Here is a 12480-nt window from a genome sequence, read left to right on the forward strand (position 1 = left end):
GACAAACAATTAATTTAAAAACTGTTTGTATCTATATGTTGATGATAAAGCTTGAAAATGTGTGTGTAATACACATAAAAATATTTTTACATATACATACATATATATATATATACACACAGACATACATATATATATATATATATATATATATACACACAGACATACATATATATATATATGTATATATACATTTCCAAATTGCAGATTTTCTTATTCTAAATAACATAAAATTTAAAAAACACTGACTTTCCACAGTAAATGTAAATAATAATTGAAAATCAATAAAAATATTTAAGTGCAGGCTAGACTCTATATACTACCATAACTATTAGTGAGATTACAAAATTCCTTCATTTTCTGTCTGCAAAAAACTAAAACTTAAGTAATGTAACACTAGTTAATATTTTGGTAAAATACACACACATATAGTTTGCACCAACAGATTTACTTAATATATATTTTACATAAGCCTATAAATGGAAATTATATTTAATCACTGAATTCAGCTAAATATGTGGCTGTTACCCATGCTAGTGTTGACATTTTTAAAATAAAAAATATATAAAGGATATCTTCATATCACTTTGTTAAAAATAAAATACAGCTATAAGTTAATATTTTATTAAAAACATGCATTATCTAAACTTATGGCTTGCCAATGTTAAAAGCTTAAATTGGATATCTAGTTGAAAATTTTACTCTAGCAAAGTTGATGTAATCATCTTCATCACTCGATTCTTCATCCGATGACCAAACCCAGTCTCCACTTTCCATCCTGTGCAAACGCCCAATAGCACCAGGCAATCGTCTATTTTTCTTTAACTGTAACAAACAAAATATTCATCTTGTATCACTTTCTAACTACTAACTGTTTCTAAAAGACAGTTATATTTGACACACACAATAAAAAGTTATTGTACTTAATGCTAATAAGTCAACATAAAATGGTATTTTAAATATAGGAAGAGGAATATACAGATGAAACTGTTTTTGCCCGTTTGTTGTTAATGGCAAAGGTTATCTGGGCTGTGTCCACTGCAAAGATCAAACTTAGAATTTTAGTGCTATAAGTCCTGAAGCTTACCACTGAGCCACTGAGGGTCAAATTATTCTGATCCTCCAATGAACATCTTGTTATCCAACTATTTTGAAAAAACTGACGAAAATGTACATGGCAAGGTAATTTGTATTTTACAACTGAACATTATTTATTGTTACATTTGAACATTCAGTATTTTGCAAGTTTTTCTGTAATCTAGTGAGAAATATTCTCATTTACAGTAGCAACAATTTGAGTCTTTCTAGCAAATTAATGACTTTCTATAAAACAGAGAGTACTTGATTTTAAACAGAAGGTTTATAGAGCTCCTTAGAGTTATACTTTAGTCTAGTTCCACAAAAACTAAGACAGGAAACTATAATACTTACTTGTCAATGAGTGAAGAATTTCATTTATTAATAAAATAGACAGAAATATTCATGTTACAAAATTAGAAAGACTACATTAGATAAAGGACAACATATTTTTAAAGACTTATGGCCTTAAGCATAATGATTGATTATGAAAATATTACAAAGAATTTCAATAATGAGGCATATCATAATTAAACCATGTGATTTTGTATTTCTTTTCTTGCTTCTAGTGGAAAATCACAAAATTTTATAGATATTTCTTGAACCTTCAAGTTAAATCAGTTATATGTTTGTCATAGACTTTTGCAAAACTACCATCATCTCATGGACCACTCTTGTCTGATTGAAAAGTTGGATTTGACCATCACTTTTAGAGCACAACCATAGCCCCAAATTGCAGAGCATGTTTTTGTGACAATGGGTTGTGAACCATAAAGTCTTGGATTTGTAGTCCAGGCACACAAGTCACTAGGCCAAATTTATTATATAAAAAAACTAGAAATTTTGAACGTAAATGATGCAACAGTTTTTTTATTTATAGATGTCTTTTGTGCAAGTTTAGTAAATTTAAAGCTTTAACTATATTTATACATACATATGATATCTATATAAAAATACTTAAAGAATTTTAAGGCCCTCATGATAAGTAATGGATTTTTTTATTTAAATTTTAATGCATCCTAAGGTAGTGATGGCATTAATAATATTTTCCAACTTAATTTCTGGTTATATATAAAAAAATCTTTGAAATCCAACCATTCAATGTACATTGATAAATGTTATATCATATGGTCTGCTTTTCCTACAGATTTTTATGTGATTATCAGTTATTTCTGCAGAAACAAAAGAAACAAACAGAATTATGTTAATGAAGATTCCCTGGCAATCTCTGGTAAAGTTTAGGAAACAATAATGCAAAGACAATTGAAAAACAAAGTATCTCAATAGAGTTGATAATTCTTGCACTTTAGAAGTTTTAAAGATGATAGTTTTAGGTATTTCCAGATAGTTATATAATTTTTTTTTAAATTAAAAACTTTAATTTAAAATACATGGCACCAGAGTATAATATTATCAGAGCAACTTTCAAAGCAATCAGTTAGTCACACTGGCATACAAGATGGCGAGGAAGAAAAGTAAATTTAAGCTGCATAAAAAATTTATATTTTAATATAATTATAAATGAAGAAAATAATACTGAAGAATGTATTCATAATGCTAATTACAATTCAGTATCAGTATCTCAAACACATTGAAAAATTTATTGATACTGTTTGATGAAAAAGACTTTACAAATCATGATAAATTATTGATGTGTGAGAGGGGGTCTTAAAAACAAAAAATATATATATTTAGGTTCTTGTCTATTACCTTTTCTGCTCTTTCCTCTTGACTTGGGCCACACTTTACCAAGGTTTCCACCAAGTAAGTTTTGTCCTAAACGTTTTTGGTGACAAAACTTATTAAATTACACGTTACAGACATAACAAAAGTAAACAGATGTACAGTAGTTAAAAAACTTGTTATTCCTTTACCAGTTAAATCAGCTAGTAATAATCTTTGAAAATAGATCTAGATTTCATTATGTGGATGAAAAACAGTGTTCTATTGCAAGGGGTTAAAACTGACAGAATTCTGAGTTGTATATATAGGAATATTCAGTACAAGTATAAAGAAGCCATGGTTTCGTTGTATAATTCCCTAGTTAGGACTAATTAGGAGTATTGGATGCAGTGGTACAGTTTTAGTCATTTTATCTTGGGAAGGACAAGTCATATGGGTTGAAAAAAATAATTCAGAAGTAGATTACTTTGAATATTCTGGAGATGTATAGATTGTCTTATGGGGGTAGAGTAAGATCCCATAACTTGTTATCTTTTCCAAAAAAAAATAGTCAGAAATTATCTAACTGAAGTTATCAAAATTATTAAATGAATTGATAAGACTGGTGCATCAGGTTTTTTTTTGTGTTGAAGTATGAGGACAATATGGCAAGAGATGTAAGTTTAAAATTCAAATGGTCAGACACGGCAACTTTATTTCTCCAACAGGATTGCAAATTTAAAGAGATATAAGTTGTAACTTTGAAGGGATTTAAGAAAATCGTTAATGAAAATTTGGTGGATTAGGACTGAATTTAGCTATTAGTTCCCATTTAGTGGGGCAGTTTGGGAATCACTTCATTCTCGATTGGTCAAAAAGGCTCTTGGTATCCCATAATAATAACAGCTAGATCACTTACTATCAGGCACTGAAAATAGTAGGTCTAACTTATTTTTCCAACTCTAAAAAAGAAGCAGTTCTAGACCTTATAGTTTAATAAAGTTTATGTTTACTTGAAGCATGTCATATAATAACCCATCCTTTACTACTAAAGAAAAAAACTCTTCAACATTTATGTAAAGGAAAATACTACACATTACTAAAATTCACAGAGATTTTAAAACCATTTAATATCTTAGTAGTAATAAATTAATGTTTTCACAATAACATTATTGAAAACATTCAGACTTACTGTTATACCTAACTATTCATGTAACCCACAAAAAAAAAAGAAATTATATCTGAAACACAACTTATAAACTGTTCATGGTAATGTACTAACTGTGCCGTGGGAAATTTCAGCCTAAATATGTATATATAAAGAAACATAAAAACACACTTGCAGACCAGAATATTTTGCTGTAGAAACGTTCAGAAATGACAACACATCATGCTGTAAAGATACAATTCTTCTGAAGGGATTGCATCTGAAACCATAACACCACTTGTTGGACAGTGTCATAAGTTCAAATGCTATCTGGTAACAGTTTTCACCTCTACAGAAGATTTCTAATACATTCTTTTACTGAAGTTTGAGAAACAAAATAACTAGTGACATGTACTGCTGTTAATGTATAGGTCATAGTTCTAATACAAGTTTCTTTTACTACTGATATATCAATTGTGTAAATAATTATGCAGTATGAAATAAATTCCTTTATAAGTGCATTTATAATTCCATGAGTAAACAACATACGTAGAGGAGTTAGGATTCCTGCTAGTGTAACAGTGTTAGAAAGCCACAAAATTTAATCTAGCCCCTTTTAGGAGCTACATATAACACAGAACCTCACTATACTTTTAGTAAACATTTATCATTTTTACAAACAGTATTTCGTATTGTTATATGATACCGTTTCCCATCATTTTGTGTATAAAATATTAATCTATCACAGTGCTATAAAGACCATAAGTACCCTACATCATTAATTTGTGAAATTAACTAAAGAGCATTTCTTAATAGACACTCAGTCCAGAATCACAATCTGTGGGTTAAAATATAATTATGCAATAGATATGATAGTTTTACTCAAATCATATGGAGAAAAACATATAAATTCAATACAGGGTGTCCCAAAATTTAATAGCCATTTTCACATTGAGGAAATTAACACTGCTTTTTTTGTTTCTTTGAAGATTTTTTTTAGATAATGGCATTGAGCACTGATGAACATATGAATGTTACTTTGATTGAATGTCTTCAGTGTCATATTGATTTTTAGATTAATTTTTACAGATATTCAGTCTATGGCAAATGACTTTTGGGAGACTGAAAATTTGTTATACAAAACTGCTAGGTCTTGGTTAATACAGAAAATAAGTTTTGAAACCCTAAGAAAAATTATAGAATAGACAAAATTTTGTTCTTCCTGAACAAGACCTTGGAAGATGCGTACTCACTGACATAGTGACATAATTTTCAAATTGCCTTTTTTCTTTTTTTACATGTACTCAATATTTATATTTCTATGAAAGTTAATCTGAATTTAAATATGAAATGGTAGTCAGTTGTTATATGTACTCAAAGACTTACTTTAGCTTTTTTAAAGAAAGGGTGTTTTAACAGTTCTGTAGCAGTTGGTCTGAAAAAGAAAATCAGTATTAGACCAATAGGACTACTAAGTGTTACAAAACTTAAATATTGTAGCTAAATGCCGAGTTTGACAGAAAAAGCACTTCATAAAATAATAACCAAATTTATTTTTGATAAAACAATGAAAGAAATAATAAAACATTTTCTCTGCTAATTTGGCATACTTGATACAAAACTGATTACTTTATAAGCAATCAACAGAGGATGGTTTAACAATTCACAGGAAGTGAGTCAAAACATAAAAGAGCAGTGTCTCAAGGAAGCACAAATTAGACTAAACAGCATTTCAACATCAAAATATCATAATTTAAAGAGTAAATTTCCAATTTTTCACCAAGACTGAAAAACAAATTATATCAACAATGTAAATTTAAAATATAAAAAGGACCACTTCAAATAAATAGTTTCATTTACTGTTGTTTGGTGCCTATACTTTAATTATTGCAGTTTCTTTAGAATTAACACAATTAATATTATTTCTATGTTTTTAATCTTTCCATTTGAAGGCTTCTTTATGAGTTGCAGTTCATCAGAAATAGATTTTTTGACATTTTTTCCAAATATTTTTAGCTGTAAAAAAGAATAAGTCTAGCAATATTAAAAAAAAACAAGATGATGACACTTGGGTTCTATTTATCATGTATTATTCAAACTATAGATATTTCTGTACTTTGCGACTTTCTAACGAATAATTAGTAAAAAATGTCTTATAACCTATTTCAAGGTTTTAATAAGGAAATCTTGAGTATCATGTTAACTTTTATGTTAAATGCATCCTTATAAATAAATCTATAGCATTTTAAGATAAAACTCTTAAATTCTAAGTTTAGTAAAAAACCTGGCCACTTGCGATGTGTGTTCTAAAATATTTCCCACAAAACTGCCCAATTTGATGTCCATTTTAAAGTTTAAAAACAGACTTAATTTTTTGTGAATACTCTGATATACAGTGTAGCCCCGTTATAACGCAATCATTGAAGTCCATAAAATGTCATCGCGAAACAAATGGTGTTGCGATAAATCGGGGTTTTGTAAAGATACACTTAAAATATTAAAAGTTATTAGTATGTAAACTATAATGAGGTTATGGTTACGAGGTCAGTCCCATGGACCGAGCCCATGTCAAAAGAGTTAATGACCCATCACGTTATATCCGAATTTACGTTAAATCGGGGGGGGGGGGAAATAAAATCGGGGTTTCACTGTATATCTATTTTTTCTATTGTTGGGTTTAACAAAAATTTGTTGCACAACTCTAACTTTGGTAACATTAAGACATTTATTTTAGCCATTCTCTTTTAATTATGATATATTTTAAACTGCCAAATTGCATTAGTGTTTCTCTTTCAAAATTTGTATTGTTCCTCAGTTAAGAAATTTTGAAATTTAATCTTGTTTTTAGCATATTTTCCCTTATTTCTAATTAATTATGACTGAACCAAATTTTTCAATTTTAAAGATTAGACTTATTTTAAATTTGGAACTAATTGTTTTGGCAATCTTTTTATTACCATTAAATTAAATTTATATTAACAACATAAATTAGGATTTGAAGTTATTCTTCATCTACATGTATAAAAATATGTTTTAATATCACCAGTCAAGTTGTAAATTTCAAAAGATCCAGAAACTTGATCACTTTTAATAGTTGGCTATTCTTTTTTACTCCTGAAAAGTAGTCAACTATTTGAAAAGTTTCTGGAACTTTCAACATTTACCCAATTGTTTTGGTGATCCTTTGTATTAATTCTTTTATCATTTTTTTATTATAATAATTGAAAGTCACAGCAGATTAACTAAATTGTAATTTCACATAACCCTATCTCCTACAAGTAACGTGTTTATTAGAAGGTTAAAAATTAGGAGTATGCTATTTATGTATACAAAGAACAAATAATTGGAAAAATATAGCTTTGACATGCAGTATTATGGTTCTGTGTAGTAAACCATCAGGAAGAATATGAAACAAGTTTGTGTCACTGAAGAGACAAACAGTCATATTTTTAGTTCTACACGTGCAATTAATTTTAAGAAAGAACACATGAAACTGAACAGAAAATTTCAAACCTATACGTCAAAGTCTGTAAATCAAACATTATTATTTGCCTACACTGAAAATATATTTCCAATAGATACTTACCTCCTCTCACATAAAAGCTATTCTCATTCAGTGCTGCCCTCTAGATGCAAAAACTTGAAACTCCTACCTACATAATATGTTTCACTGCATAAATCATCATGCAACAACCCTCCACCAATAGGAGCGTGACACACCCTTCTGATGCACGTTTCTCCCTCTATTTGATTTTACCTAATCATCACTTCGAGATTAGGCAGACAGTAAGCACTGGTTTTACATGAGGAGGAAGGGTGGAAAGTGTGAGAGGAGGTAAGTACCTATCGGAAATATAATTTCAGTGTAGGAAAATAATAACTTCCGCAACAGTACCTTACCTCTTCTCACATAAAAGCTAGAATCACACTTTGAAAAGGTGGAGGGATATATATAAGCATCTGCAGTACACCCATGGAGTGGTAATTCCCATTGGGAGAGGAACATGTGGGAGATTGCACCACTTCTGTACAAGGTATGCTCTTTGCCCAGTTTGGTAGTAGGTGTCACATAAACTGACACCTATTGGGAGGAGCACATCCAATGAATGAGAGAAAAACTGGGTGATTCTGATACCACATCTCATTGAAATCACTGGAATCATATTCCAGGATAAGAATGAAAGTAGGGCCCCAGCCAGAAATTGGATGGTGTGGAAAGCTAAAATGAATCTTTCCCGTGGTACAAAGTGGCTAGGAAGCAACAGCCTGTTACATGGCAGGTCAACTCCAGTTCAAAACTAGGCAGCATTGGGCATACATAATCTAACCAGTGGTAGGAGAAGGGTCCACACCATCTTCACCTCAAGTTGAGTAGAACGGAAAGAGAACATTTCCATACCAGTCTAATAAACAGGGCAGATGTGTGCAAATTCACAATCAACACCAATCATACGGAAACCTGACAACCAAACTATGGTAGGAAGGATGTGCCAATGTGGTAGTTCACTACAAATCCAAAACCAGTTGGACTGGTTCCACTCTGCACAACATCTGCCTCAGGTAGTGAACCTGAGTAACCCATGCTATATCATCCTCCAGATAGGACTGCACAGAGGCTGGAGTGCATGTATCACCAGAACACGTCCTGAGTAACCACAGTTTACAGGACGATCAGAGCCAGGACCACACAACATCAACATCTGAGACCCACTGCACAGAGATGGAGCAACTGAGTGACTAGGCAGCAAATAATATACCCCAGAACAGTGCTGATTTTTGGAATGGACAGATAAGTAGCATATTTGGACAAGCAATGCTCATGACCTAAAGGGGGACATACAACTGTAAGCAAAGTAAGAATATAGAAAAAGATAACTTACCAAGTCACAGAAGGATGGTGACAGGTGGAAGGTAGCATCCCGATGAGGAAGAAACAGCCACCTCATGAAAGTAAAGGGAGATGAACATATGAGGTGTCATCCACATGCCCAACTGAAGAGCTTCCTCCAACAGAGGTGAAAGACCAGGGAAAAGGTAAGGTGCGGTATCATATGAAACAACACCTGAAACCAATTGCAGGAAGAAAGAGATAAAAAAAAGGTTACTTGGTATTGAGAGAAGTGGCAAAAGCATCCAAATGATGAAGTATCCCAGTAATTGCAAAGCCACCAGAAAACCTGAGGGTCAAGTGACCATTCTGTGGAGGAAAGATAATCTGCCACAAGGTTGAAAGCACTCGGTAGATGATAAGCTATAGGACATATCTGCAGTGTGTGGGCCCCATAAAGTAGTTCCAATATTCGATCAAAATGGGAATGATAACAGGTACCTCCTTAGCAATTGAAATAACAGCCAAAGGTGGAATTGTTTTAATGGATTAAGATGAGTCTGTTCCATACAATAGGAAGAAAATGATCCAATGCACACTGTACCGCTGGAAGCTCCAAGATGTCGATATGGTATGACATTTCTATCTGAGGCCACTGTCTGGAAGCCTCTTGCTGATTGACCCATGCCCCCAACTATGGAGAAAAGCATCAGTGAACAGATGCATATCCATACCAGGAAGAAGAAGTGGTAACCTCCACTATAGTGTTGTCCCTGTTCAACCACCTATGGAGATCATCAAGAAGGGAAGGGAAAGAGTAACTGGGGAGTCCATGTGGTCCAAAGCAAGACTCCATTGGATGTGCAACATCCACAGAAGAGAACAGATAAGTGCATTACCCAAGGGGATAAGGGCATCCATGGAAGCTCAAGTCCCCAAAAGCAAAACAACCACACATGCAAAAAGAGAGGAAGAAGAAAGGATGTGGAAAACTGAAAACTCCATTTAACACAGACAAAGTGGAGAAGGTTGATCCTGACAGAGATAAGTGTAAGGAGCTAACAGAAGCCAGTCATCCATATAGTGGTGGAAGCATAACCCTCGAGCATACATAAGTCGGGTAAAAGCATTCACCAATCAACAAAACACATACAGTGCTGAAGCATGCCTAAAAGGTAAAGTACAAAAATGAAATACAACTCTGTTGGGACAAACCGATGAGAGGGACAGGACTGATGAAAAATGGAACTATGGAAGTAAGCATCTGAGACATCCACCTTGGTTATCCACAGATCTGGAAAAAAAACCCATGGAAGGGTGAGAAAAGATTCCATGGTAAATCAGGGAAGATCTATAAATTGGTTGTGGCAGGACAGAGTGATCATAGAACACCAGTCTCCGGTCTTCATGGGGATGACAAACAATCTGGAGTAAAAATCTGTTGAAGGCTGGCTGACAGGCTTTATAGCACGATGTTAGAGAAGAGTCTGAACAGCCTCTGATAGAAACTTGCTGGTAGCGGGATCCTGAGGTATGGGAAGGATACTGGAACTGGAGACAAGGAAGGAGGGGAGAAGAAAAAGTCTATCTGACAAACAGCTGATCACCCGCGTGTCAGGAGTGAACTCCCACCACTGTTGAACAGATCTGAAAAATGTGCCCCTACTGGGCCAAACACAATCGGATAGTCACTGGAACTGTTGTTGGTGAAGAGTATGACTGTGAGTCACACAACAGACTGATAGACCCTTTGAGTAAGGAACAGGCAAATGCTTGAAAGGTGAAGGTAGGGAAACAGGTATAGAGTAAGGGATGGTAGCAGGCTGAGATAAACGACCAACCAAGGAAGAAAGGGTTTATTGTTGCTTTACGGATTCCATACATGACTCCAAAGATTCAGGAATATCTAAAAAAAAGACACCTATGAAGAAAAAAGTCATCCACAGGTCACAAAAATATGTACTTCTTTTAAATACTCTTATTACAGTCTACCAAAGAACACTGCATAGGGAATCCATGAACAAATGATTAATGTGTGTGTGTATTTTTTATAGCAAAGTGACATCAGAGTATCTGCTATGTCCACTGAGGGGAAGCAAATCCCTACCTTTAGTGGTATAAGTCCATAGACTTACTGCTATCCCACCAGGGGACATTTTTTAAAGAAAGAGTTTGTTTTAAAGCCAAGCCACATTGGGCTATCCGCTGTCCCACCAGGGGACCCAGAAGACCAATGTTTAACAAAAAGTGATGGTTAGGTAGAATCAAATAGAGGAGGGTGTGTTGCATTCCTATTGGTGGAGGGTTGTTGCATGATGATTTACATGTGAAGACACAGTGAAACACATTGATCGTGTTCTAGGTGGGAGTTTCAAGGCCTGTGGCATGTGAAAACATTTTGCATACAGAGGGCAGCATTGAACGAGAATATATTTTATGTGAAAGGAGGTAAGGTACTGTATTGGAAATAGTACCAGTATTTGATTAAATTAACTTACTTCCTCTACAAAATAACAAACAAATAAAATACAGAAACGAAAAAAAACTAATCATATTCTGAAGTTAAAACAGCTCACCTTCTTGAAGGATCTTTTTGTAGACAGTCACTTATCAATTTCCTAATAGACTTCCCATATTGTTTGTAAAGGTCTTTGGATTTTATTCCGGTTTCAAGATTAGGTGGTTCATTTTGCAAAGTTAGCATTAATATCTAAGATGATAGAAGATAAAAGAAATTAAATATTACTTTTAAATATACAATGTTAAAAATATTGAAAATAAATATGAAAAATGAACTTACTTGGAAGTTTCAGAATATTATTTAATAATTTGTAAGGCATGCAAGTAACTTTATTTTTCTTAAATATTTTTAGTAATATATATATGGAAAAAAATTACTTTGTATTCATCAATCAATTTCACATGGGCTAAAAAGTGGCAAAGAAAACAAATTATGCAGATTCCCTCATATTTTTTGTAATTCAGCAATTAGTTCTTATACAAAAATTAAATCGATGAAAAAAGATTGTATGGTTAAATTGGAAGCTTCTGATAAAAGTAATGTACTTTTTTTAAAGTGCTTGGAGTACTTGACTTACAAAAAACAAAGAAAGTATTGATTTAAGGTATTTTAAAAAATTTAACAGGAAAGAATAATTTCAAGAACAGACTCTTTTAGCTAAAACTGACTTTGTTTCAATTACCAAATATATATTGGAATTAAATTGATAAACTTTATCGTAATATACTTTAAAAATGCCTGTTGACTATTTAATCACACGTATATTGTATATATTTAAGTTTGTTTAGTTGAATTTCAAGCAATGCTACTTGAGAAATTGCAGAGCTACTCGTGTCATATTTAGAAGTGATGGACTAGAAATAAGGCACCTAATCAACACCACTCAGTGGCGTAGCAAGAGGGGAGCAGTCGCCCCCGGGCACAGGTGTAAAAAGGCACAAAATTTCCTCTGGCCTATAATTAATAATTATGCCCTCCCCTAGGATATAGCGCAACTGCCCTACGTTAAGTAAATACGACATGGTGTTACATTATTGGTGTGTATTACAGTTGCAGTTTTAACTTTTAAACGCCACCCACTGAAATACAGTAAAACCGAATTGACGTACATAAGTAAATTACACTATTCCATCATTCATCTGTAGATCCAATACAAGTCCTAGAGTACAACGTACAAGTAAGTGTATGCTCAACTAAAAGAAAATACGAGATTGATGTAACATATTAACTGGTGTGCAAGATTTG

At 32.8% G+C, this 12480-nt stretch overlaps 1 protein-coding gene across 6 annotated transcripts in view; it reads right to left on the reverse strand.

The window, feature by feature from the left end:
- The window catches only part of LOC106467248 (serine/threonine-protein kinase OSR1-like), a 44220-nt gene that overhangs the window by 14310 nt on the left and 17430 nt on the right, over positions 1 to 12480 (reverse strand). For all 6 annotated transcript variants that reach the window (XM_022395381.1, XM_022395380.1, XM_022395382.1 and 3 more), the window contains exons 8-11: positions 11291 to 11424; positions 5273 to 5321; positions 2788 to 2853; positions 703 to 825 (exon numbers count right to left, since the gene is read on the reverse strand). In XM_022395381.1, the coding sequence (XP_022251089.1) occupies positions 703 to 825; positions 2788 to 2853; positions 5273 to 5321; positions 11291 to 11424 (372 nt within the window). The remainder of the gene's footprint in view (positions 1 to 702; positions 826 to 2787; positions 2854 to 5272; positions 5322 to 11290; positions 11425 to 12480) is intronic.

This window comes from Limulus polyphemus, unplaced genomic scaffold, assembly GCF_000517525.1.
Source record: "Limulus polyphemus unplaced genomic scaffold, Limulus_polyphemus-2.1.2 Scaffold2543, whole genome shotgun sequence".
NCBI classification, from domain to species: domain Eukaryota; kingdom Metazoa; phylum Arthropoda; class Merostomata; order Xiphosura; family Limulidae; genus Limulus; species Limulus polyphemus.